Here is a 25,629-nt window from a genome sequence, read left to right as displayed (position 1 = left end):
GTTGGATACTGCAGGACCTGAAGGAGACACGGAAGACGGATTGCTCCAGCAGTAAGCTCGCTCTTGGGCTCTCTCTCACAGGGCCTGAGGATGTGGGCAACACCACGGAGAGGCAAGCACGGGATATCAGAAGGACAGTGTCCCTTGTTGGGGAGATCTTGGAGATCTAGGCACATGATTCAGGAGAAAAGCAAGAAATCACTCCTAGGGGCATGGCCCCAAGATCCCAGATGGCCAGTGGATTTCTTCTGGACTCCTTCCTTCATTCTTCATACGGTTATCTGAAGGCCTCTACAAGCCAGGCCCTGAGAAGGTACCTGTCAACAGAACAAGCAGAGCCCCCGGGTTCTCATGGAGCTGCACGAGGGTCTGGTCCACTGGTCGTGGCTGCCTTGGGCCCTGGGTTTCTGAGAGAGCTTGTGTAACCACTTCCAAGCTTGTGGGAAGAGCCACGGTTGATAGGGGGGGTCAGACCCGAGGATGGAACAGAACAGGGACAGTAGTACATACTGCCTATCTTCCAACCCCGCCCGGGCTTCTAGGCGAGTCCCACAGCTAAGCTGCTGAGCTGACATGGGAGGGAAACAGGGCCGCCATGCCCCCATCCAAGGGCTGGAGGGGGAAATGGCCAGAGTTGTGGGCAGAAAAGGTGTGTGGCAACAGCAGGAGAAGCAGCTGCTTCTTCCTCTGCTTTCCCACAGCCAGATTTGTTCTCGACTCTCACTGTCAGAAAGGGAGGTACCCGTTTGGGCTGACTCCAAATGCTCCTCCAAGCCAGCGTGGGATGCGAATGCCCCAATCTGTAAGGAAATTCCCCTGGTGAGACTGGGGGAGGTGGGCACAGGGAGGGGAAAATTAGGAAGGAGAAGAAAGAAATCATGTTAAGAGAGATGGGGACTGAAGCCAAAAATAAAAACACGCCACCCCAGTTCCGTCCTTATTTGCTGGCTTAAGTTGCTCTCCTGGAGTTTGCTGGCCCGAATGACTCGTCTCTGGTCTTTTGATAAATAATGAATTCATCCACATTTATATGCCTATTAGAAGAGTCTTCTACATTCAACAACTTCCCAGCTCCTGAGCCCCGACTTGAGGGTTACACTGAATCCCTCCCGTCTCCGTAGGCTCTGTGGGCCCTTCATGAGGGCCCCTCCTCGCACGCAGGGACACAATTCTGCCGAGGAGACAGTTTTCTGGGCTTGGTGCAGAGAATCAAAGATGGCTCATAAAGAAAAATAATAAGTCAAAATCTGATTATGCATCAATCATTTCAATATGTCTCTAGACCCTGAGGGGCACCCGACTTGCTTCCCTCTCCCATAACGAGTCTGAGGAACGTGCAGACCCCATTCATTCCACACACACTTGCGTCTCTGCATCCCCAGTTCCGCACTTTCGACGTGGATTGGAATAAATCACTTTTAAATTGCTCAGAGACACCGAGGAAGGAGTTAGAGGCAGAAAGGGTTATACATGCAAAGCCTGACTAGTCTTTAGTGTCATTATTCCAAAGCCCAAGATTCATTCATTTCACTGCTGCTGCTGGGTTCTGGGTAGAAGGGGATCCTCAGCGACACACTGCCTCATTTTCATCATATTTGCCGACGGTTTCAGCCGTAATTCCACTCGGAGTTCTTTCATATATTCTAGTCCTCTGAACAGGCAATACCAAATGGGATCAGCGACATCTCTGAAAGTACCAGTTTTTCAAGGATAAACAGATGACCCTTACACTCAAAATTCCAGCTGTAATCCTTGGGTAATCTCGGGCAATCTCCGACCTCATGGCCTGGGCCTTTCAGGCCTCTTCTCTGTTGCTCTCCAGACATCAGGGACCTTAGCTTCGGCCTATCTCTCATTCTCTGACAGGGTAAGTGGATGGTCTGTAAGTAAGTGTTCTTTTAAGATCTGTAAGGCTGAGTAAGACATTCGCACAGCTGGGTTAATAGAAGCGTGTGGGGCAGTGACGACAGAGAAGCAGCGCTGCCAACTGTAATTTTAAAGGAGCTTGAGCTTTTCCCATAATCTGATGTGGGGAAAAGTAAAATGAAGCAAAAATAGCATTGCGGCTAAAGAGCCCGGACTTTCTAATGATTCTAAGATGCCCTCCTAAGACAGAAGGTGAACGGAAAGCAAACAGTGCAAACCGGGGAGCTCTGGTGATGGCCACCATCATCAGACTGGAGATGACCTTGTAAGGAAATAAAATCTTAATGAAACAAACCAGATCTTTGGCCAAGGAGAGAAATTTATCAAGTGAATTTATTCACGGCATCACACACATGACTTGGGAGGTAGAAATGATCAAATGCATTTACCTACGGAGAAACTGAGGCAGAAAGGAGATGCAGATTCTTTTGGCTTGTGAGTATCCACTGAATGTTCTTAAGTTTGTATGTTTTTTCATGAGGCTGGTACGTCGAGGGCCTAGCAGAGCTTTCACTTGCAATAAAAAAATCACGAGTCAGGGTTACCTCCAGGGTGACCTCAGTGACAATGGACAAGCCCAACTCTCTAGTCTATTTCCTCCTGTTCAGAATAAAGTTAACAGTAATACCTGCCCTGCCTACCTCTGAAGGCTGTGGTGAGAAGTAAACAGGACAGCATATGTGAATGTGCTTTCCCACACTGAAGTATCACACACACACTGATCAGAAATGCTACAATGCCACAGAAGCTCATCCGCTTAGCCTCTCCCCTCTACCTTGACAAAGAAAATGAAGTCAGGACCAGAGCTGAACAATTCACTATTGATAATGCAGGCCAGGGATCATGCTTGTTTTCTTTGCTCCTGTATCCCTTGCATGATGCCTGGCACATAGGAGCTGCTCGAGACGTATTCGTAAAATTCACAAATAAGAGCTTATTAATAAACATGAATTTTCATGATATGTATTGCAATCCTCTTTACTTATCTAAATAATTTACTGAAGTCTGACATATTTGTCTAATACCTGTGATGTTATCGTGTTCAATACCATAACCCTTTTAATGGATTGCAGTATTTTACCTAAAGAACGTGTAGCATTTAGAGGCAGGAATCAGGAATCTATGCCATAAACGTGTGAAAAGGTGCTCTACCTCACTCATAAAGAGAGAAAGGTAACAAGCACTGACTGATAGACTGTATAATATCTGCGGAGCCATTTTGGCTATAACCTTTAAAACTAAAAATGTATATATCCTTTAGCCCAGCTATTTCTGATACGGAAAGATTTTTAAGATATATACGTTTAATTTTTTTTAAAAAGAGCTTATTAATAAACATGAGGAATACATCAACGTGCCAACCAACCCTTCAAGGCCCAACACTGATCTATTTGCAGGTCCCCTAACCTCACCGGATGCGTTCATGGCAGAATTATAGGAAGGGCAGAGACCACTGGGTGGACACCCCCAGGATGTGAAAACACCACACTCATCATGCTACTGAAACGACCGCTCATCAGTTGCTCCTACCCACCTACCCACACCACGTGGCCTGAATTCTACATCTGTGACATTCAGACCCTCAGCCCCGTCTCAAATTTTATCTTCCACTATTTCCCGACACACAGACTCGCTGGTTTGGTCTCTTGACTCTCCTGGGTGTGTCAGCTCCACCTCCACCACCTGACTCATTGCCGTCTGTGCCAAATGCCAGGTGCCTCCACACCTGCATCCTTCATCTCTCACAGCTCGCACGATGCCTTCCTTGCTCCCTGAGCCCCCAAGGACTCTTCCCTTGTCTGAACTTCTCCAGTGTCCAGTACAAACGTTCTGAACAAGCAGGCGTGATGAAAAGCTAGTTGGGGGACGGGTTCCTTGAACAGGGGTGATTGGAGAGGTGGAGGAGTTAAGTGTCCCAGGCTTGCTGGGAAAGCTGCTGCTCTCTGAGAACGTGTGATACCCTACTTTTCCTGTTTGCCACCATGTCCCCAGCCCCTCACTTGATGCTTCTTGGCACAAAGCAGGTCCTCAGTAAATAAGTTTTAAATGGTAGCAACCTCCTTTCACAATTTGCTAACTTTTAAGCTACAACTAGTCTAGAAAACCACTGCCCAGCAATGACGTGAAGATCAACGGTACCACTGAAAAGAAAGCACTGAAGATTCTGATCCCATTTGCAATGGCGAGAGAAACAAACCTCCGCACAACAATACTGATGCATTTTTACAAAACTACAAAAAACTTACCTTGGTTTCTCGGAGAAGAAACTGCAAGTCCCGTCCACTGAGGATCCCGTGGTTTTTCACGTAACTGGGAATGTTCTTTGTGCTGGAGCCGTAAACAGTCGCGTGCACTTCCGTGTACGTGTGAATGATGTCCAAGTAGAGCTTCTTATTCTAAAGAGGGGACACAAGGAGAAGGTATTTCTCTTTTCGTTCTCATAAAAACCTGCCTCATAGCTGGAGGCCACAGAGACAGGAGCTCTTAACATGGAGATTGCATGAATTTGGCAACCCAATTCCTAAAACTTCTTTCAAAAGTAATCTGACTGGATTTCGAGGGTAGAAACAGTCACATGGATACTGTACAATTCTGCAAGAAGAAACATATCCTACAGCGACATACTACTGAATACCAACGATGGCGAGACCAATTGAAGTATTGGTATTTTGAAGTATTGTCCTAGCCTTGTAAATTACCGGGGACCCAACACTTTGCTTTTGGCTTGTCCTCCTTATGGGGGAGTAAGTTTGGGGAAGGAAAGCTCAGAGAAGGCAGTCAGTTGGATTGGAATATTTATCTGGAGACGCTAAACTGTCCCCGAGGAACGCAAACATCCGCAGCTCTTGCCAGGATTTCTAGTGATGATTAACTCATGTTGTCAGAACTGGATCCCACCTAATTCGGATCATGGGGAGATGAGAGTTTCCCACAGTATACCCTGATTGACTCAGCAGATGCAGAGATAATGAGAATATCCAGGTAGACAAAAGTGGAAAAAATGTTAAATGGAAACTCTGATGAGCCCTGAAAACATTCAAGAGTAGTTTTACTTTTCTTAGAAGCAAAACAAAACCTCTCCTCTGTGTTGGTAGGTACTGAATTTCGAGGCACATTTTCTAAATCAAAACCACCTGCAAGGAGGAAGCAAGCTCCCTTTCCCTTCCTCTTCACGTTTCCGTGTGACTAAGTCACACAAGCTGGATTTTGTGGGTTGTCTTTTGGGGTTTTTTTTTTTTTTGGACATTTGAAAGATTCAAGTTCTGTAATGTTTTCCAGTTGTATAAAAGTGGGACAGGGTTTTGCCCATTTGAAGCCTGTTTTCACACACTCCAGGAAAGTGTAATAATCGCCGGTTTTGTGACTTAAGACCGCAAGGGACACGCGGGTGTGGCATCAGCAGCCGCAGAGCACATGATGGGGAAGCTGGCGCCGAAGAAAGGAGGGGCGGCAACACCCCTGGGGCGCGGGGCCCTCACTCTGACCCGGTAGGGCAGCGCCAGGCATCCCGAGCCCGGTTCAGGGTCTACCCTCTGCCTACATCTCGCAGGTAAGAATATTACAAAGCACTCAACTTTGGGGGATACATGTTTCAAATCCTGTATCCAAAGTCTTCATGACTGGAAAACCAGTACAGTCCACAGTCTCCATTTTATGCACTGAATGATTTTCTTTTGTTTGGAATCAATCAAGTCCACCCCTGCACCCTACTGTGTGAATAAAATGAACATTCCGACTTAAAGTCTAATTTCATGCCACGTTCGGCGTGGCTGGAAGATGCTAAATTCATTACCTCAGAGATGTATACCCCTCCATTCGTGCAGAGGTGACTAGGAACAGTTTATAAACCATGACTCCCATTCAGCTTGAGCCAAATTTAGGATCATCTTCCTGGTGTGAGTTAATTGGAGGGGGTCTGTGACACAGTTTTTGTGCTAGAGGGACCTGATTACTCCTGAGCCCACAAACCCCCTTCTCAGGGGCTCTACCTCCACCCCAGCCCCTGGTAGGTAGGCAAGGGCTTCTGTAACCCTGCCCACCCCCTGCCACTCCTGACCAGCCCAGGATGTGTCTGACCTGAGGGGGACTCATCCCCAGGCTGGGACAGTGTGGCCGGGCTCAGGACAATGAGCTGAGCTAGTCAGACCCTCTCTCAGGAGCTCAGAATCCTGCTCACAGAGAGATGACTGACAGACGGCTGGGTTTTGGAGCAAAAAGGTCATGCGGTGTTGGAGTCCGGGCAGTTATGGACCAGATGAAAGTTCTGGGGAAGTCAGATGTCAGTCTTGGGGGTGGGGGTGAGAAGAGAACCAGGTAAGAGCTGAAAGGAGAAGAGGGAGACAAAGATGCATAATGGGTAATAAGAGGGACCTGGAGTGACTGCGACCCAGACATTCCCCCTGTGAGTGTGATAGAAAGAGCACAGGGGTGGGGAGGGAGGAGGGGAGAAGGAGGGGGGAGGTGGAGGGAGAGGGTGAGAGCAAGGGTGAGGAGGAGAGAGAAGGGTGGAGGGGGGAAAGAGGAGGGGAGGGGGAAGAGGAGGGGGAGGGGGGAGAGGAGGGGGTGGGGGGAGAGGAGGGGGAGGGGAGAGGGGAGGGGGAGGGAGGGGGAGGGGGAGGGAGGGGGAGGGGGAGAGGATGGGAGGGGGAAGGAGGAGGGGGAGGGGGAAGAGTAGGGGAGGGGGAGAGGAGGGGGAGGGGGAAGGAGGAGGGGGAGGGGAAAAGAGGAGGGAGAGAGAAAGATGGGGGAGGGGGAGACAGACTGATGAGGGGGGAGGGAGGGGGAGGAGAGAGTTAGAAGAGGGGATGGAAAGAAAGGTAAAAGGTGGAGGACGAAGGGAGAGGAAGAGAGGAGAGACTGAGAAAGGAAAGCAGAGACAGAAGAGAGAAAAGCAGGGCCCAGAGGTGCTTCTGGGTCCCATCCCATCGGCCCGAGTCTGTCTGGATCCTTAGAATAATAGCAGATGCCCGAACTTCCCCCCCTCCTCCCCAACTCTTTTGTTTGGGCTGCTCTGGGTGGATCCCTCCTATCTAAAGGGAGGCCTGTCAGGATGTCATGCAGGGCTTTTGGCTGGGAACGGGATCGGGGCAGGCATCTTTTCTTTAATAAAGCAAATAGAGACATTTCCCCGTGAAAAACCAGCTGCTCACTAGTCAGGATGGACCAACAGCCCCTGAGCCAGGTCCGCAGTGAGCGACAAAGGAGAACAGTGAATGATCACCCAGGTCCTAACCTGGAGATGAATACTCACTGCAGACAAACTCGAGGTTAGGATTCCCACACCAAATGCCTGGGAAGACACATGTCCTGCCATCCATCCCAGAAAAGGTTGGGGCTCCTTGAAGTTTAACAAGGGGGCAAGTTCAGGCAAAGAGAAAGAAGTATATGCCAAGGCTGATAAAGTCTATGAACTTATTAACAAGAAGGCACGGTAAAGTCTGAAAGCAGAAATTCCCTTCAGAGAGGATTTCTGTAATTTCATGAAGGAGGAAATCACAACAGGTTATTAGAGGGAAAAAGAAATGTTTCAGGTATAACCTTAACCTTTCAAGATGACATGACAATGAAGTGATTCCACCTCAGGTCTCTCGTTGCCACTTGTCAGAATTCTGAAGAAATCTGGCCAGGGTGATTCCCCAGGGTGAGCTGCCCCCTTCCTTCCCAAAGTGAATGCTCACCGGATGCGAAGGGAACCCAAAAAGGCATCGCCAGCTCCAAACCACTGCCTGAATTTCCCAAAATCCAACTGCCTCCCGAACCTCCCCTCCTGGGTTGCCACGGACACTTCCACGCCTTAAGGGGTCATTCAGTGCCTTACTTTCCCAGACCAGAAACCCTACCCCCAGGCTCCCGATCTCAGGGATTGGCATTCGTCTCCTAGCCAGGTACCAGAATCACACTTGGCATTCCACACATCAAATTAGTCACAAAGCCCTGCTGATTCTGCCTCCGTAATATCAAATTGTCTCCTCCTGTCCAGGCTTTGATCCTCGCTCACTTGGACTGTGCCAGGATGAACACAACCAGAGCTTAACAATCTGCCTGCAGCTCAAAAAGGTGATGCAACGAGTCCATGGTTTCTACAAGTGAGCATTGGTGCTGGGACGGGTTGCAAAAGAATCTGTGTGGCTCGATGCCATTTTTTAACCATGCAAAGCAGGAGTAGTCAATGTTATGCATATCAACAATATTTTTACATATGGGCATTTGGAGTGAACTACAAAAATATGCATGGGGATGACAGATACAAACTTCCAGCTATTGATCACTGAGGAGGGAAGGGAGGGTTTGGGGAGGCAGATGGAGCTTTCATGATATTTGAACTATATAATTTTTCTCTTAAGAAAACTATTGGACAATATCAACATCTATACATCTGGGTGCTGGGCATATACGATATATTTCACAATTAAAATAGAAAAATTAAAATACATGCAATCAAGAAAGAACAGAAACCAGTGGTATGACACCAAAGCTTGCACCACTGCCATCTCACTGAAGGACCTAGTTTTTGCCAAAAAGAGGTTCAAAGGATCTCCGTCTCTCCTCAACGGAAAATGCTATCTTTTGTGTTTAAGAAACAAGGATAAATTAGGAGTTTGGGATTAACATATACACACTACTATATATAAAATAGATAACCAACAAGGACCTACTATATAGCACAGGAAACTCTACTCAATATTCTGTAATAACCTATATGGGAAAAGAATCTGAAAAAGAATAGATATATGTATATGTATAGCTGAATCACTTTGCTGTACACCTGAAACTATCACAACATTGTGAATCAACTATACTCCAATATAAAATAAAAATTAAGAAAAAAAAAAAAAAAAGAAAGAAGGCGCTGCAGTTTTGTAAATTAATCATGGTCCTGGCCTGCCTTTCCCCAGCCACGGGAAGGCCCCCAGTGGGAGGGGTGTGTGTGCAAAAGGGACCCTTCCCCTCCTGATTTTGGACATCCAGGCCCACGGTCAAGGTGACACCCCGGAACTGAGGGTCCCACCGATCCAAGAACTGGATCAATATCACTCTCCAGAAAGCTTTCCTCCTCTGACTTAAGAGACCAAGGTCAGAGAAAATCGTCTCCACCATAAACCCCATCACCTACAAATTTGTTGAGACACAGTCCAAAAGGGCCTGCAGGGAGTCACCACGCCACAGCATGCCACGACCCCTGTCTCGGGGGTGAGAGGTGCCTCCGAAAGGTCCCAGCTAGCAGCCTGCAGCCCCTCAATGCTCTCGGTCTTCAGCGCAATTTAAATTCCCATTAAATACAACCCATCAAACTGATTACAATTTCAATCTACCTAAACTCATTTAAATCTACCTACACTCATTAGGAGGCAGGGGATGGGAAGATGCTACGGAAAAGGAGAGAACACGCTGGGGCCAAGGAGCAGGGCTTTCAGTGTGTAGCTGGCGGCAGCTCTGTTTGCAGAACTGGTCGTAAGATATTCAGAGCTTGAATCGAGAGCTTTAGGAAAACAATTCAATCTAAAGCAACACTCGCTTGAGTCCTTAGCAGGGGGAGAGGTAGAAGGCAGAACCGCACAATCTGGAGCCCTTTTCTTTCCCAGCTGGTGAATTAGGGGTACAGGAAGGCTCTTTGGTGAATGGTAGCGTTCTGAGCTTTGGGTTGCAGTGGACATTATGTACTTTCCTCCCCATCAACACCCTTGCTCCCCATGGCAGATATGCACCTCCCTTCTCCTGGACCCTCTTTCCCCTCATCCACATGGCACCTTGTGGCCTCCCATTTAAAAGCTAATAATTCTGCTGCCCTGCACAGAGTTAGTTGGTCCATGGAGAGCGCCTGGTAAGTGCTAAGCCAGTGGGCGTCCTTCCCAGGAAGGGCTGAATGGGTGTGAAGAGCCAATCCCTCTCCAGAGCCAAAGCAGTGAGTTGGAAACCAGGCTGCCGAAGCCAGCATCAGTCCCGTTGCATGAAGGTCAGGCTCCAGACAGAGAAAAAGAAAGTCGTCACAAAGAGAAGGTCAAGTGTGAGAGGGTGCATGTCCCAGCAGGGTATTGGTCCGCTGTTCCAGTTACATCTCTGCCCAGGGCATGCCTGCCCTTCCCTGGGTTCTGAGAGTCCCCCAATCCTAAGCTAGGAAAGTTGGGCTTCTGCCATTTCAGCAGAAAGAATCCTGACAAGTACACTTGTGATCAGATTCTTTATTTTGAGCATCATGGATTTTTAACCATTTTTATAGTAGCTTCCTCTTCTTCCCTGGCAAATACAGGAATTGGTTTATTCCATGACTTTATGAATGAATACACAATGATGAATCATATATTTTCTTTAGGAAACCACAAGGCCATAGAGTATGCCTCACCCCACACTAGCCATGGAAGCCCTTACTGATTGCTACTGTGATGTATCTCCCTGAAAGGCTGGGGCTGGGCTTGTTGACTCTACAGAATGAAGACCTTGTACATCTTTCTCTACTCCAGCCTCCTCCATTCACTCTGGCATCCATCCCCTCCTGCTTGGACCGCTGTCCTCGTCTCTGAGCGGCGCTTCTTGTCTGAATGGTGACACCCCTTACGAGCCTTCTCAGATTCCCCGGACTGCCTGCTCTTCTTTCTCTTTCTCAGCTGGTGCTCACACAAGCCAGGCTCCCCTCCGCTGTCAGACTGGGAAGAAGCTACACCAGGGATGAGGGGAATGGGTTGGGGGGGACCTCTATCCCCAAACAGCAACCCAGATGTATGGGACGCCAGTTCCCTGTGACGTGAACCAGGGCCAAAGAGAAGCAGGAAACGGGAGGGAGCCTCTTTTCTCTCCTCTACAGACTATGCCAAGGTAGAGTCAGTCCCTCCTTGCAAACCTTCCAGGGGGTCCAGAGTGCCCAGCGCCCGTGCTGCTGTGTCTGTGTGGCTTCTGGTGAAGCAGGAGCCAGCCTGCATCCATCTGGTACTTCTCCTGTCCCCTTCCCTTCATCCTTACAGCCCTGGGCTTGCACCTCCTTCCCCAACAAGTAGTAATATATCAATCTTTGTCTCAGGCCCCCTTTCTAGAAGCTCTGGGCTAAGACACTATTTCTAGGATCTCAGTCCTTCAATCCACCCTCCCCAGTGCCACAGTTCCCAAAACCGAAGATTTAGTTCCCCTCTATAAAAGTTTTCAAAGGCTCCTCATGGCAATGAGAGACCACCTCCCCAACGGCACACACGAGGATCTTCACAACCATGGGCTTCTACAGGCTCTCCAGCTTCACCTCCGGCCTTGCCCTCTCCTCCTTTGCTTCAGGTCCCCCTACAACTTACTCCATATTCCCGAACCTCTCCTGCTCTCTCGCACGTGTCTGGCCTGCCATCGCATCGTCTTCCCCTGAGACGCCCTTCTTTCCTCCTTCCTTTTCTCTCCTGAATGGACTCCTTCCCCCTCATCCTTTACAAGTCGGCATTCCTGGGCTCACCCAGGGGAAGTTAGCTACCACCTCCTGTGTACCCTTGGTATCTTCCTGCTTGGCCCCTTTGGGCTGCGCTGTCACTCTATGTGTCCACGCAATGGGACTGTGAACTTCTGAAGGTCAGGACACTGTAGGTTCTGTGACTGCAGACACCTGGCACAGAGCAGGTGCTCGGTAAACCCACACTGGCTGCATGAAGAAGACTAAGAGGGCGCACGAACAACAAGGCACTTACAGGAAAAGATGTCTCAGGCACGGCCCAGCTCCTCCCACCTACTGTAGCCCCGCCCACCTTCCCACCCTGTTTCAGGAGCCAAGTTCTTCTATGTCAAAACCTGCTCCCAGCAAGTGAGCTTAAGGTCCATGACTTCACCTAAGGATGTATTTGAATCAAAATAAAATAAAAAGAGAGTTGCAAACCTTAAAAGATATATTTCATGGTTGATTCATCTTCCTTTCAACATAGCTACCAAGTATAAGGTTCTCTCTTGAGTTGTGAGGTCAAAGAAAGGGAGGGAACAAGAGACAGACAAAAAGAAACTACCTCACCTGCCTGCTCCTGAAGTTGAAAATTCAACAAAGATGAGAAATTCTTTTATTCCAAGATTAGAAGTCAAGTTCTAAAATGCAAATCTCTGTGAATTTCAGCAGTGAAGCAGAAACAATTTACATTACAGAATAATTTCAAGTCTTTGCAGTCCTTGGCTCATTTATTTCAAGTAACCTCCCAAGGTTAAGGTGGGTGTGTGTGGGTCCTTGCTCTGTCCCACTCAGGCCTCGTAGGGCTCTGGAAGACTCCAGGAAGCTAAGATTCTTAAAGCCTACCCACCCCTCACTCCTCCGCCCGCCCCCCAAATCCTTACCTCTCTAGGAGACGAGATGGTGCTCAATAATTACAGGGGGAATAACAACAAGAGGAAACTTGCTCTCATCTCCAGCCTGGCCGGCAGTCCAGCTATGGGCCCACGGGCAATAAAAAGAAGGGACTCTGCTTCTTTTTGCTGTATTGGGCTCCACACTTACTTTTTTTAAAAAGATTTTTTATTTTTTATTGGACTATAGTTGATTTACAATGTTGTGTTAGTTTCAGGTGTACAGCAAAGTGATTCAGTTATACATATACATGTATCTATTCTTTTTCAAATTCTTTTCCCATGTAGGTTATTACAGAATACTGAGCAGAGGTCCCTGTGCTATACAGTAGGTCCCTGTTGGTTATCTATTTTAAATAGATACTTATTCTTGACTGGACCTCACCTATAAATTACAACTCATCTAGAGCAGTGGGTGAATAGTTAGTCGTATGTAAGGCTGCCCTCAAGTATGACAGGAGTGGTCTAGAGCCTACCTACCTTTGTGTTTGGGACGGAGGACAAAAGAACAGAGTGAGTGAAAAGGAAAGAATCTTCAAGAGCCCTTGACTTATTATTCTCCACTGTCTGGTCAGGTGAAGATTTTGGTCTCTGGCCTAAAGAAAGAAACTGGGAGATTTCTGAGGCGAAATACAAGAGTAATGTGGAAAGAGCCATCAGCCCTGTTTTTGCAACTTGATGGATCTACAAACAGGGGATAATATCACTTCCCAGTTCTATTAGACACTGACTATCTGTGCTGGGCTAGAAATGGGAATAATGAAATGTATGTAAAAACTGTTGAAATACATACTCTCAGTTTAAAACACAGAGTGCTAATACTGCCCTGAGCCATCAAATGGGACAACCTAGCGATGAGTCCGGGGGTGGCTAGAGTCTTCGAGTCACCGCCCAGCGCCCCCGCTCCAGATCCTGCCCTCAGAACCAGTTGGCGAGTTAGTATGCTTCCCCGTTCCCAGCACTTGCAGGTTTCCGGGATCTCTCTGCCTTAGCACTGGAGCTTTCTGCTACTTAACGAATGCCTTTTAAAGGGCCCTGGGGCTGTGCCAGCCAGCTTGTAAAAACAAGAAGCCCTTTGACACGACCTCCTTTCTGCTTTGCGACGGGCAGGAGGTCTTCAAATTGTAAAGCTGGCTTGTCTCCTCACCAGTGCAGACTCAGTCACTTAGGGATAATGTTACCCCTCACTCTGCTCCAGCCTGAAAGCCACAAAGCCCCCCCCACCCCCGACTACGCGACTGTGCTCAGAAAACAGGCTGAAAGGTTGAAAACAGACCACTGCGGCCTAAATGTGTAACCAGGCTCTTTCAGGAGCTCCGCTAATCAGTCTGTCTGGGCAGTAATCACAGAAACAGACTGTCCCGTGACAAAGAGAGAGCTGTCACGATGGAAGGTTAGAAAACCAAGAGGTTGCCTGGCAAATCGGAAGCTGCATTTTCTATAGAACCTCCACAGGGTCAGCGACTTGTAGATGGAACGGACTTGACCGGAGAGACTCATCCACTCCTGACCAAGTGGAGGAGATGATATGCTGATGGGCTTTGGCCCGCGCCCTGCAATCCGACGCTGTCTGATGGCAAAGGCAGCCTGGCCGCTGTGCAGGAGTGCCCTGTGTGTCTCCAGGGACGGCTTCTGGAACGCTGGGGCTGGGCACCACCTCGGCAGAGCAGCAGGACCCCCGTGGAAGGTGCGGCAGTGTGCATATGGGCTTGCTTCGCCCCTTATACCAAGGCCCCAGAGGCCAGCAATCAAACATGGGTACCACGTGCCCCCCAAAGTGAGCAGCCAGCCCACACCCCCACACCCCAAGAGGGAAGGAGGGAGGCTGTCCTGGGGGAGCTGTGGGCTGTTCCCCTCTGCTACCTAACCAGGTAAGAAGGGCCTCTAGGGGACCACTTGCAGAGCTTCACGTGCACTCCCGGGAATTTCTGAGGCACACAGATCAGTGCCAGACCCAAGCCCTGCAATGCCTCATGGGTGGAGACTGGGGTCAACAGGATGCCCTGAAGGAGGAATCTTGGGAAGTCCTGCTTTGGCATCTCCCAGAGCTCCTAGAATTTCTCAAAGGAACGGATGCCGGTTTCTCTTGGTGCAGGTGTGGACCCCACAGAAGGGCAACCGACTAAGTCCTACTGGGAAGGGCTCTGTGCAAGGGGCCGTGGGGAGTGTGGGCTACCGGAAATTGGTGCCAAGAGGAAGCCACTCGACCAGTCTGAGGTGGCATCGCCTGTGATAAGGGAACATATTACTGTGGATGAGTGATCTGTGGGAAGAGGGGGGACCCCAAGGACCCACAGTGGTCCTGCCAGAGAGAAGGTCCCGCATCACACCTGCTGGGACTAGGTAGCATTCATACCGGACTGTGCCAGTAAGAGCTTACCTGCCCTCTCCCCACATCAGCCCTCTCCCCACTGTACCTGTTGGGAGAACATCAGCAGCTGGTTTGGAGGGTAGGAAGACGGTCGGGAGGGTGAGAAGGTGCCCTACGAGTTGGAGAAACAAAGATGCCACACCTGCCACCTCCCCTTCAGGTTTCCCAGGCGAAGCTGCACTTAGAGGCAGGAGGGAAGGAGCTTAACTTGAAATGCTGTTCAGAGTTTCAAGTATTAAACTAAAGTGGATACTTCCATTACTGCACTTGGATTGTTCTTGGGGCTAAAAGTAACAGAAAGGTTTTTTATTATTTGAGAGTTACAAGGACCTGCCAAAATTGGATCCAAGGGGCAGAAAAGACTGTACAGTTCAAGGGAGAAGAGTTTTTCTTGCTTGTATTTTATGGGGTCTCACGCTTTCAACTTAATGGTTACATATATAAGGTGATTTTAGGTGAAATATGGATAAAAATGTTTAATTTTAACAGTTGTAAATATATATGTGGTTTAGAAAAACCTAAGTAACATATCCATGTGATTTCATAGATAATAATCACTTAGGACAAAGCTAAAGTAATTATTTTAAAAGTGAGTTCATTTAAAATATTCAGTTAGGGCTTCCCTGGTGGTGCAGTGGTTAAGAATCTGCCTGCCAATGCAGGGGACACGGGTTCGAGCCCTGGTCCGGGAAGTTCCCACATGCCGCGGAGCAACTAAGCCCGTGAGCCACAACTACTGAAGCCCGCGCTCTAGCGCCCGCGTGCCACAACTACTGAAGCCCGCGTGCCTAGAGCCCGTGCTCCACAACAAGAGAAGCCCCGGCAATGAGAAGCCCGTGCACCACAACGAAGAGCAGCCCCCGCTCACTGCAACTAGAGGAAGCCCGCACGCAGCAACGAAGACCCAACGCAGCCAAAAATAAATAAATAAAATAAATTTATAAAAAAATTAAAAATAATAATAAAATAAAATATTCATTTAATTAGTCCAGGTGGTGTACAGATACAACAGAAGTCACGATTTGGTGCGGACGACTGAACTTTGGAAACCGACGCCTGCAAGAAGCGTGCGGTAGAGGGCCTTGTGCTGCAGGTGGGGACACGGAGCGGTGAGGAAGGGTCACACTGTCATTCCACCAAGCACACTGGTGGCAAGGCCACGGCCAGAGGACTCAAGATCACTCTCTTCCCTCCCTTTATCAGACGGCAGGAACACAGAAAGGCGAGAGGCACGGGGCAAAGCGCTTCTGAGCAGGGGAAGTGCAGATAGAGGGAAGAGGTAGGTGCTGGGTCGGTGAGTCAAGAGAAAAAGGAGGTGGGCAAACATCTTCCCTCAGTGTTCTCTCACTTTGCCTAAGTCCAGGGGTGGAAAGCGTCCTCATCAACTGCACTTTCACCCTGCAGCAGCTGTCAACTGCAAACGCCACGTGTGACCTTCCTCCCTGCCGCCTGGACTTCTCCCTTGTGAATTTCTCAAGTTATCCAACGAGAAGTCTTGGGTGGGGCTGTGCAAGGCTATTCAGAGTGAAGTGTTGTGAGGCAAGACATCTGGGTATAAGCTTTAGTTCTTCTGGAACGACCCAGAGAAGCCTGGACAACCTACTTTATCTTCTGCAACTTCAAATTCCTCCCTTGTAAAATGAGGGGCCCGATGATTTGAAGGTCCTTTGAGCCCAAGAGTTGCAAGATTTTTAAATTTATGACTGAAAGCACCTGCCTCTCTGCTCTCCCAAGGGCAACACCCATTCGTCTGCAAAGGAAAGGAGGCGTAGTGGCTGCTGACAGCTGCTCAGGTCCCCTTTCCCACCAGCTCACCGTCCCTAGATGTTTAGCACTAATCGTTAATCTCACATCTGACCCCTTTCCAGAGAGCAGCCCTCTACTGAAGAGGGCAGTGACTAAATGTCAGGGGTTCCAAAAGGCAGACCGCTTGTCTCCAGGTGGGGTCACCTCTCCAATAACTCACTCTCCCCCTCGCCCTCCCCCAAAGAATCAGACCGAGGCTGGTCTCCAGCTGCAAACCCGAGGTGCACCTGGGCCACCTGACAGCTGTAGGGGATCATTTGTTAACACCCGCTCCTTTGGATCAAAGATTATTTTCAGCAATAACCACGAAACGAAATAAATAATAATAACAGAAAAGAAACACAGACTGTGAATATTTTCTTTTCTGAACTTTCTATGTAAAATCTACACAATCATGTCAATAAGGAACAAAAACATGACTGCATGAAAACCAAAAAGTGTTAGATTAATACTTTTCAATCACTTAATATATTTTTCTTTCTACAAGAAGGGGAAAAATGTCTCTCTCTTTTGGTCTCTCTCAGTAACGAAAAACAACATGACACTTTCTGTTTTCAAGTGTCAGCTTCTGTGGATCTGTCACTGACTCCACCAAAATCAGGGCCTTTCATATAGTCATGTTACTGGACAGTGCAGCTGTATCTGTCCATCTATCTTTTTACTCATAGTTTATCCAGGAACGCTTTTTATTAATTTCAAAAAGTTTCTTTCACATGGAGCAAGATGTACGAACAAGCACACACGAGGTGGCTGGCAGAACACACACCTGACCTGGATGCATGCAGGATGAAAGGGAATTGCTCTCCTGCAGTTTCTCACTTTTCCACATGTAATTTCCTTACAGCCAGGAAAAAAAAAAAAAAAAAAAAGGAAAACACCTGTCTCCAAAATCACATTTGGCCACCCTGAAGGGTACATTTCAATGCAGCGACCATGGAGAAATCTGGGAGGCGGGATAAACAGAGACAGCCCTATTTTGTTGGGAAACCAGGAAGAGAAACTGTATATGAGCCAGATCTACGGGACAGTGCACATCTCCATCCTTCGTTCTAAAGAGGGACGGTTTCCCACATGTCTCACTTTCCTGCTAGCCTCTCCCACATTGGAATGAGAAGGGAAGCTTGCGTTTGCTGAATCACACAAGGACACGATTTAGGCTACACTGAATACGCACATGCTTCTCCTTGGACCTTGCAAACATGGGGGTCAGGTCGGGGGAGCTGCAAGACTGTCTCCATTAATTTAATTCTGAATAACAAAAACCACAAGACCAGGCCACCGTGTTGTAGAGAAACAGCAACACACAGTCTGGGACTGAAGAAAAGTTTCCTTTAGTGTTTCACTGATTACTGGAGAATTAATAAAACGATTTGATTCTGTGGTAGTATTTGGAGGTATTCTTCTCTTCGGAGCCTTAATGAATAATCAATCAAAAGCACCTCTTTGGGAATACTGGGAAAGCCAAACAGATTAGGCAGGTCACAAATGTGCCCGCTGGTGCTGTCCCAGATCTTGACTGCAAAGTCTGCACAGGAGGGAGACATCTCCGAATAAGATATAATTTAATGTGCCAACAAGCTCTTTCATCGTTGGACCAGTTACATGTCGGGTGAACAGCACCGCTTCAAAAAGGCTGAGGGCTTTCTGAAGATCCTTACGCTTGGGGGCTCTTACCAGCAGTTGGCACTCGGCATAAGCCCCGTCTCCCAGAATGGATGGCAGACTTGGGCCACCCATTCCAGCCCTGCTTCATCACTTAGAGTACGGACAGGAGGGAATTGGTAATTGCCTGTGAAGAGCCCCCACACTGATCTGAAGTTATTTGGCCCCTTTTGGGGACCCATCCACATTTGTGTAAAATTTAGTAGGCACTTTGGGGTCAAGAATGAAGCAATCTGGATTTGTATCCAGCTCTGTAACTTCTTGTGGGACCTTTGGGCCAGTGGCCAAGCTTCAGTTTTCTTGCCCGTAAAATAAGGGAGGAGCAAACCTGCCCTATTATCTCACAGGAGCGTCCGCAGAAACAAATGGGACTCCTTTATTATTACGTGATGGGGTCATAATTCCCACCACATTATCCGACACACACGCACACACAATCACGCACCCCACTCTCTGCGGGCCTCTGAAAGAACACCCAGCGCTTCGTCCCGGCAGAGACAGGGCCCACCGCTGACCTTGGAGGGTGCGAGGGCCCCCTGTGGAATAGAAGAGATCCTTCACTCACCAACGGGTCTGTTGTCCTCAATGCTGGGCCCCTGACTGAGGGGATCCCACCTCCAGGTGGGCCCTCGCAGGCTTGCTTCCATTGCTGTTTTGAATTTCCAGGCTTCAGCTCTACTGCACAAGGGCTGTGCTTGTTAAATTTCCTCTCCGAGGCACTCAGCCCAGTGTTATATGCATTAATATCCAGGACTTCATGATGATGGATGTGTCCTTTGGTAATAATGTGCATAATCTCTCCCCTCTGAACAGCAAGTGTCAACGCATCTTTGTTGTAAAGGCTGGAACCTGACATGTGATAAACCAGGCCATTTAAAACCCAGGACTCTCCTCTCTTGGGCTCTTTCCTTGCCCTGCTCCAATCAAACCAAGAACCACCTTCCCAATGCCAGGCATAACCTGTCTGCACTTACTAAGCTTTTTTTCTTTTTTTTTTAAATAACTAAATAAATGTATGTATGTATGTATGTATGGCTGCGTTGGGTCTTTGTTGCTGCATGCGGGCTTTTCTCTAGCTGCGGCGAGCGGGGGCTACTCTTCACTGCGGTGACCGGGCTTCTCATTGCAGTGGCTTCTCTTGTTGTGGTGCACGGGCTTCAGTAGTTGTGGCACGTGGGCTCAGTAGTTGTGACTCGCAGGCTGTAGAGTGCAGGCTCAGTAGTTGTGGCGCACGGGCTTAGTTGCTCCGTGGCATGTGGGATCTTCCCGGATCAGGGCTCGAACTCGTGTCCCCTGCATTGGCAGGCGGATTCTTAACCACTGCGCCACCAGGGAAGTCCAGATTAAGATTCTGATTTTGGCACAGCAGAGAATGTTCCCTTCAAAGGACAGCTAACCATTGGTGTTTAAGTGAAGGACCGATTTTAAGAGGGAAGCTAAAAATACCCTTCTTCCCTCTCCTTGAAATAAATCACGTCTCTTGAAATTTCTTCCCTTCATTCCTGACTTTCTGAAAACACGAAGTTAGCAAAATAAAAGGGATCAGCCTAATCACACACATTTGAATCTAAAATGTTGCAAATAAATACATTTAGAAAAGAAAAACAGCTAAAGTGTCCAATTTAGAAGAGTTTGAAAACAGAAACAATTAAAATACACTGGGAATATAAAGCTGAGGTCTCAAGCTTGTCCATCACTTTGGAAACTCTCCTTCTCGCTTTGTGTACCCTCCTCTCTCCCACTCAGTCCGCACCTCTTCCCCGACCCCTCACACATTTCCCAGGCACCATGAGAGTTCTGAAGCTCTGCCCCCAAACCGACGCTCACCATGACCTGCCCTAGGGAGGCACAGGGAAAAGGGTGAGAGAGCCGGGGTCAGGAGGCCTGGGTTTCAGCCTGGGCCCTACCATTTACCGGCTGTGTGCTCCTGGGCAAGTGGTTTCACCCACTTGAACCTGGATTCTTCCGGTGATAACCTGCCCTTCCAGAGAGGCCCAAAAAAGTTACATGAGATGATGTGGACAAGCAAACAGCCGTGCCAGGGTTGGGATTTTTCTTAGGACTTCTCAACCCTATCAAGCCTTTCTTCCATCCTGAGCCCATGGCTCAGATGCGCTCAAAGGGTGCCTTCTTTTTGACACTTTCCTCAAGCAGATCACTAATGGTACCACCTGCCTCCCCCACTCTCCTGGTACTTACTGTGTCTCCCAGCCCACAGACCCTCATCCTTCCCCCTATATTGGGTCCCACCTCCTTAAACAGTGCTTGAGGGCATGGTGTGTCTACGTCCCCAACTTGATTCCCAGTTTCCGGGGAAGGCAAGGAGCTAGTCATATATGTCTCTGAGCACCAGTGTAGATCAACAACATCAGAAGTTGCTCAGTAGGTATCTGCTAAATGGAGTCCAAAAAGCAAAGACCTCTGGGGTCTGAAACAGGACAAAGAGAAGCACAAGTCTGAGAACTGGCAAAACCGATACTGAATAAGAGATGTTTATCCAGCAAAACAAACCGTGTAGAGAGATGGGACGTGGCCCACTTCAGGGGAGACCTAACCCCCAAATAATTTAATGACAAGGACCTACTGTATAGCACAGGCAACTCTGCTCAATATTCTGTAATAACCTAAATGGGGAAAGAATTGGAAAAAGAATAGATACATGTATATGTATAACTGAGTCACTTTGCTGTACTTTGCTGTACACCTGAAACTAACACCACATTGTTAATCAACTATAAAATAAACATTTTTTAAAAAAGGAACTCTGCATTGACTATTTTAGCAAAAATCAGTGACCACTGTGCTAGATTTTTTGGGAGGGGGGTGTGTGATTGAGTTTTCATATGCTAGAACACTCATCGTGACTTAACTTTATCCTTGGTGACAGTCACACTCTTTCATGCAGATACTAGTGGAAACAGAGTCAGATTCAAGTCCTTCGAGAAGTCCCACCTCTGAAACGGGTATGGGGCCCTGCCATGTGATTCAAAATAAAACTTCACTTCTGAAAACAATAGAAACTTTTATGTTGCAAATAACTAAAATAATTTCTTTCTGTATTTCCTGATTTTACAAATTCGGTGAAGTTGACTTTTGCTTTTGGTGTGTGGCTTGTCTGGAGGGTACCACTGCTTCACTGGAATCTCATACAGTGCCTAACCTAACTGATGAAGTGCACCCCAAAGTGGGATGCACAAGGAGATCCAGGGGATGTAAGAAAAAAATGAGAAAATATTTGTTTGTAGTTTTCAAGGTTTTTAGAATGTACGTGACATTATTATAGTATTGTTCATTTTTATCAATAAATTAATATCCGTAGATTTGGGGGGGGGTCATGCTCAAATTATTTTTCATTGACATGGCTGTAACAGTCAAAAGCAAATTGAAAGCCAGGTAGCAATCCAGCCCTAAACAGATGCTTGCAAATAAACTACTTGCCCACGGCGAAATAAAGTGGGCATGTCAAATTCTACTGGCATCTATTTTTCCTAGAAGGAAGGGTTGGAAATAAACTGATAAGCCACACCAGTGCCTCGTCTGTCTTGGTCATTTGCAATTCTCAGTTTAGAAAGAGGAAGTGTAAAAGGAGAATGACGTGATCTTCCAAATTCCAACAGAATGTGAAAAAGGGAAAGCGAGTGTCCTCATTAAAAAGGTTCAAAAGAGAAGGCATTTGATCTCTTGTGTCCTTGACAGAATTTCTGAGCTCAGGGCTACATAGCTTCTCTACAAGAGAGTTACCTAATACCCACTTATGCAAAAACAGAAATATTCCAAATTTATTATAGGAGCAGCTTGCCATATTCCACATTAGTTCTCATTTCATATTTATTCAGGTCACCTTCACACACCATTAACTCAGTTACTCACCATTAGATACCATATGTGCACCACTGCGGGCCTCTGGGTCTCTAGGAAAAACATTAATCACCAGGGAACCTGTCTAGCTGGTAGGTCTGAAAGTTCAGCTGGCAAAGCATATGGAGACAGCAGAGGGGCTGAGGCTTAACTCCACTTAAAAACTGTAAAGTGAGAAAGCTTTCCTTTAAAAAAGGAGCGAATCTGGAAAAGGCAGAGGGGGCCAGCTGAGTGCAGATGTTATCCAGATCTCTTTCCTTAGATGAGTTTCCAGATGTTCCCAAACTTAGCATTTATGAAATTTAAATCAGCTAATTTTAGAAGTAAATATAATATCAGTAGGAATAACTTCGACAGACTGAAAAACATCCAATATATTTAAATTGAGTTTGTAAAGACACTTAATTAGAATATCACCACTGCAAGCACCGATGAACTAATGGATCTAGGCAATGATTTTTAATGGCTGAGAACATCTAGAAAAGCAAGATAACCAGACTTCTGTACCTCCTGATGGTAACCCCCAACCACACCTCCAAAGTAGCCTTGCAAAAAGTCAAACCTGAATTTGATCAAACTGGAATATCTTATCTACCAATTTCAGAAAATAAAGTAGGGAGAGAATCATGGCAAATCACACCATAGGTATGCGATTAGTAAAATTCAGACTGTGGGAAACTCTGCAGGATAAATAACCTGGTTTCTTCCACAAATAAACTTCCATTAGAAGAGAGTTGAGGAACATACCCAATCACAATGTGAGGATCTTATTTGCATCCTGACTGAATAAAATGAAAAAATTATGAGACTAATCTAAGAAATCTGCACACTGTATTCAAGGTTAAGAACTTACTAGTAATTATTTTTAGGTGCAATAATGGTATTGTGGTTAAATTGTTTTGCATCCTTATATTTTTGAAGTACACACTGAAATACTTAGGGATGAAATAAGAAGATGTCTTGGATTTGCTTCAAAATAATCTGGGGACGGGGGATAAAGATGAAACGTGACTGGCCATGAGTTGATAATTGGTGAAGCTGGGTAAGGGGTACGTGGGGGCTCATTATAGTGTTCTTTGATTAGATATTTTCCATGGTAACTACACATGAGTCACTATGTTTTATTCTGAGAAAAGCTTTCAAACACTCTGAAGTGTTCAAACACTCTTTTTTGCTGTCCTTGACTTTTGGGGGAAGAGGTGGCAACTTTTGAGGTTTAGACTCCTCTAAACTTACTACAATTTTAGTTCTTTGCCTCTCTTTTTTTCATCTTTTGTGCATCCTTCCAAAATCCAAGGCTCTGACCCCCATGAAGTCAAGGTAACGATTTTGGTGTTTCCTAATTTCTCATCACTGGGATTGCCATAATCACAGAATTAATTGTACATATGGGAAGTATCCTGATTCCTCAACAATCACCTAATCAGTCATTTTCCCTTGGGGGTTTGCAGGCATAGTCTTCCATTCATAGACATATTTTTTTCTTCTGGCTTTGAAGCTCTAGGGTATACACTGAACACTCAACTCTCTGTGGCTACGAGAGGGCGCCTTCCTCCCAATATTCCTGCCCCTTCTCATTCTCTTTCACCAAACAACTCCTCCGAGTTGTTCAGGACTGGGTCAGGATGAGTGTGATACCTCCTCGCCCGCCAGCATGAGGTGACAAGAGCTTGCCAGCTGCTCTGTTCTCAGCTGAACGGGACTTCTCGAAGCCACGTTAGCGGGCGTGGTGCCCCGTGTGCTGGGCTCTGCCTGTACTGGGACTCTTTATGCAACTTTTCAGTTAATCCTCACGACCACCTTAGGAGGGAGGGACTGCTGCTGCCACCTTACAGGTGGACAAACTGAGGCTTAGAGAGATCAAGACACCTGTCTAAGGTCATCTAGTAAATGACATGGCAGAATCAGGATTGGAAAAAAGCTCTTCACCATGGCTCTATGAAAGGTAGTGTCTGTGCCAGCTTATTTAGTAAAGAGAATATATCATACATATCTTTTATCTGGCCAAGTGATCTTTGACATACTCCTACTGTGATAACATTTTTTCGTTCTTTATTTTTATCTTTACCCCAACTTTTGTTTATCTGGAGATGTCCCACACAGGCATATTTCCTGGGCATCCTCCCTACCCTTCATTTAATACAAAGAGTAGCTCAGCATATATCTCCTCTGTGGCAGAAAGAGCTGGTGGTTACACTCTTCCTGCTTATGAACAGAACTCCACTTTTATTTAGGGCAGCAATAGTTCCAGATAAAAGGTCACGTTTTCCAGTCTCCTTAGCAACTGGGGTAGGTCAAGACTGGGTACAACTTTCAAGAGAACTCTTTAAAGAGGGCTGCCTCACCTGAGATGTACCCTTTCTATCCTTCCCTCTTGCATCCTAAGTGGGCTGAGGACCTAATGGCTGGAGCTCCAGCATCCATACTGGATCAAGAGGTAACTTTGAGGACAGGTGCCATTACTAAGATGGCTGAGTAGAAGGACAAAAACAGCCTGGATTCCAGATGATAGGCCACTAAAACAGCCCTGAGTTGCCTGTCTTACTTAAATCAGAGAAAAACAAAACCCTTAATTTGTTTGAGAAATTATTTTTTTTGGTGTGTGTATAATCTAATATTCACATTTGAATGCAGTTCCAAATTTAGTTAATACACCCACCCACTGCAACATTCCAACCTGGCGAAACTTTAAAGCCAACATTTTATCTATGCAGTTACTCATTTGAATGGCATTTCTTCTAACACCGCTGAGGTCACTCTTCCCTTTCTCATTTTCCATCAATGGCTTGTTCAAACATTTCACATTTTACCTCTGACAGCTGCTCATACCCTGACACTTAACTGTCTCTCTACAGTCTGGCCACAAGCTAATTCTGGACACTTAGAAATAACCCATTATTGGGCTTCCCCGGTGGTGCAGTGGTTAAGAATCCACCTGCCAGTGCAGGGGACACGGGTTTGAACCCTGGTCTGGGAAGATTCCACATGCTGTGTAGCAGCTAAGCCTGTGTGCCACAACTACTGAGCCTGCGCTCTAGAGCCCATGAGCCACAACTACTGAGCCCATGTGCCACAACTACTGAGCCTGCGCTTTAGAGGCTGTGAGCCACAACTACTGAAGCCCGCACGCCTAGAGCCCGTGCTCCTCAACAAGAGAAGCCACTGCAATGAGAAGCCTGCACACCACAATGAAGAGCAGCCCCCTCTTGCCTCAATTAGAGAAAGCCCACACGCAGCAACGAGACCCAACACAGCCAAAAATAAATGAATAAAATAAATAAATTTATTTAAAAAAAATGAATTTGGTCACCTCAAACATTAAAAAAAAAAAGAAAAAAGAAATAACCCATTATTTTACTTTGCATCAATTTTTTGCTCTGACACCCTTTTGAGGATTTCTGCCAGCATACTACAATGTTCCCAAGTGTTTACTGTGATGTGATTCTGGCTGATTAACAAGGTGCTACTTACACCTTATCTCACCTTCCACGAGACTGCTGTCGCTTAGCACAGCTTCTGCTAAGCTGCTCCACATTTTCTCTTGTAGAACCAAATGACCTCATTTTATATGCCCTGAGCAAAAAATGCTAGAGTTATCTTTCTTTTAACAACATTTATCAAAGTCTAATTTTCTGTATTTCTTCTTCTTCCTGAGAATGCTCAATATTCTTCAACTCCAGTGGGTTTGTATTATCTTTCTCTAGTGTTATATC

General features: G+C 46.9%; 1 protein-coding gene across 9 annotated transcripts in view; it reads right to left on the bottom strand.

Annotated features, from left to right (window-relative positions):
• The window catches only part of MGAT5 (alpha-1,6-mannosylglycoprotein 6-beta-N-acetylglucosaminyltransferase), a 359,084-nt gene that overhangs the window by 45,647 nt on the left and 287,808 nt on the right, over positions 1 to 25,629 (bottom strand). For all 9 annotated transcript variants that reach the window (XM_057550780.1, XM_057550787.1, XM_057550781.1 and 6 more), the window contains one exon: positions 4,173 to 4,322. In XM_057550780.1, coding sequence (XP_057406763.1) covers positions 4,173 to 4,322 — 150 coding nt within the window. The remainder of the gene's footprint in view (positions 1 to 4,172; positions 4,323 to 25,629) is intronic.

This window comes from Balaenoptera acutorostrata, chromosome 8 (assembly GCF_949987535.1).
Source record: "Balaenoptera acutorostrata chromosome 8, mBalAcu1.1, whole genome shotgun sequence".
In the NCBI taxonomy this organism is placed as follows: domain Eukaryota; kingdom Metazoa; phylum Chordata; class Mammalia; order Artiodactyla; family Balaenopteridae; genus Balaenoptera; species Balaenoptera acutorostrata.
This window is presented reverse-complemented; position numbering and strand designations above follow the sequence as displayed.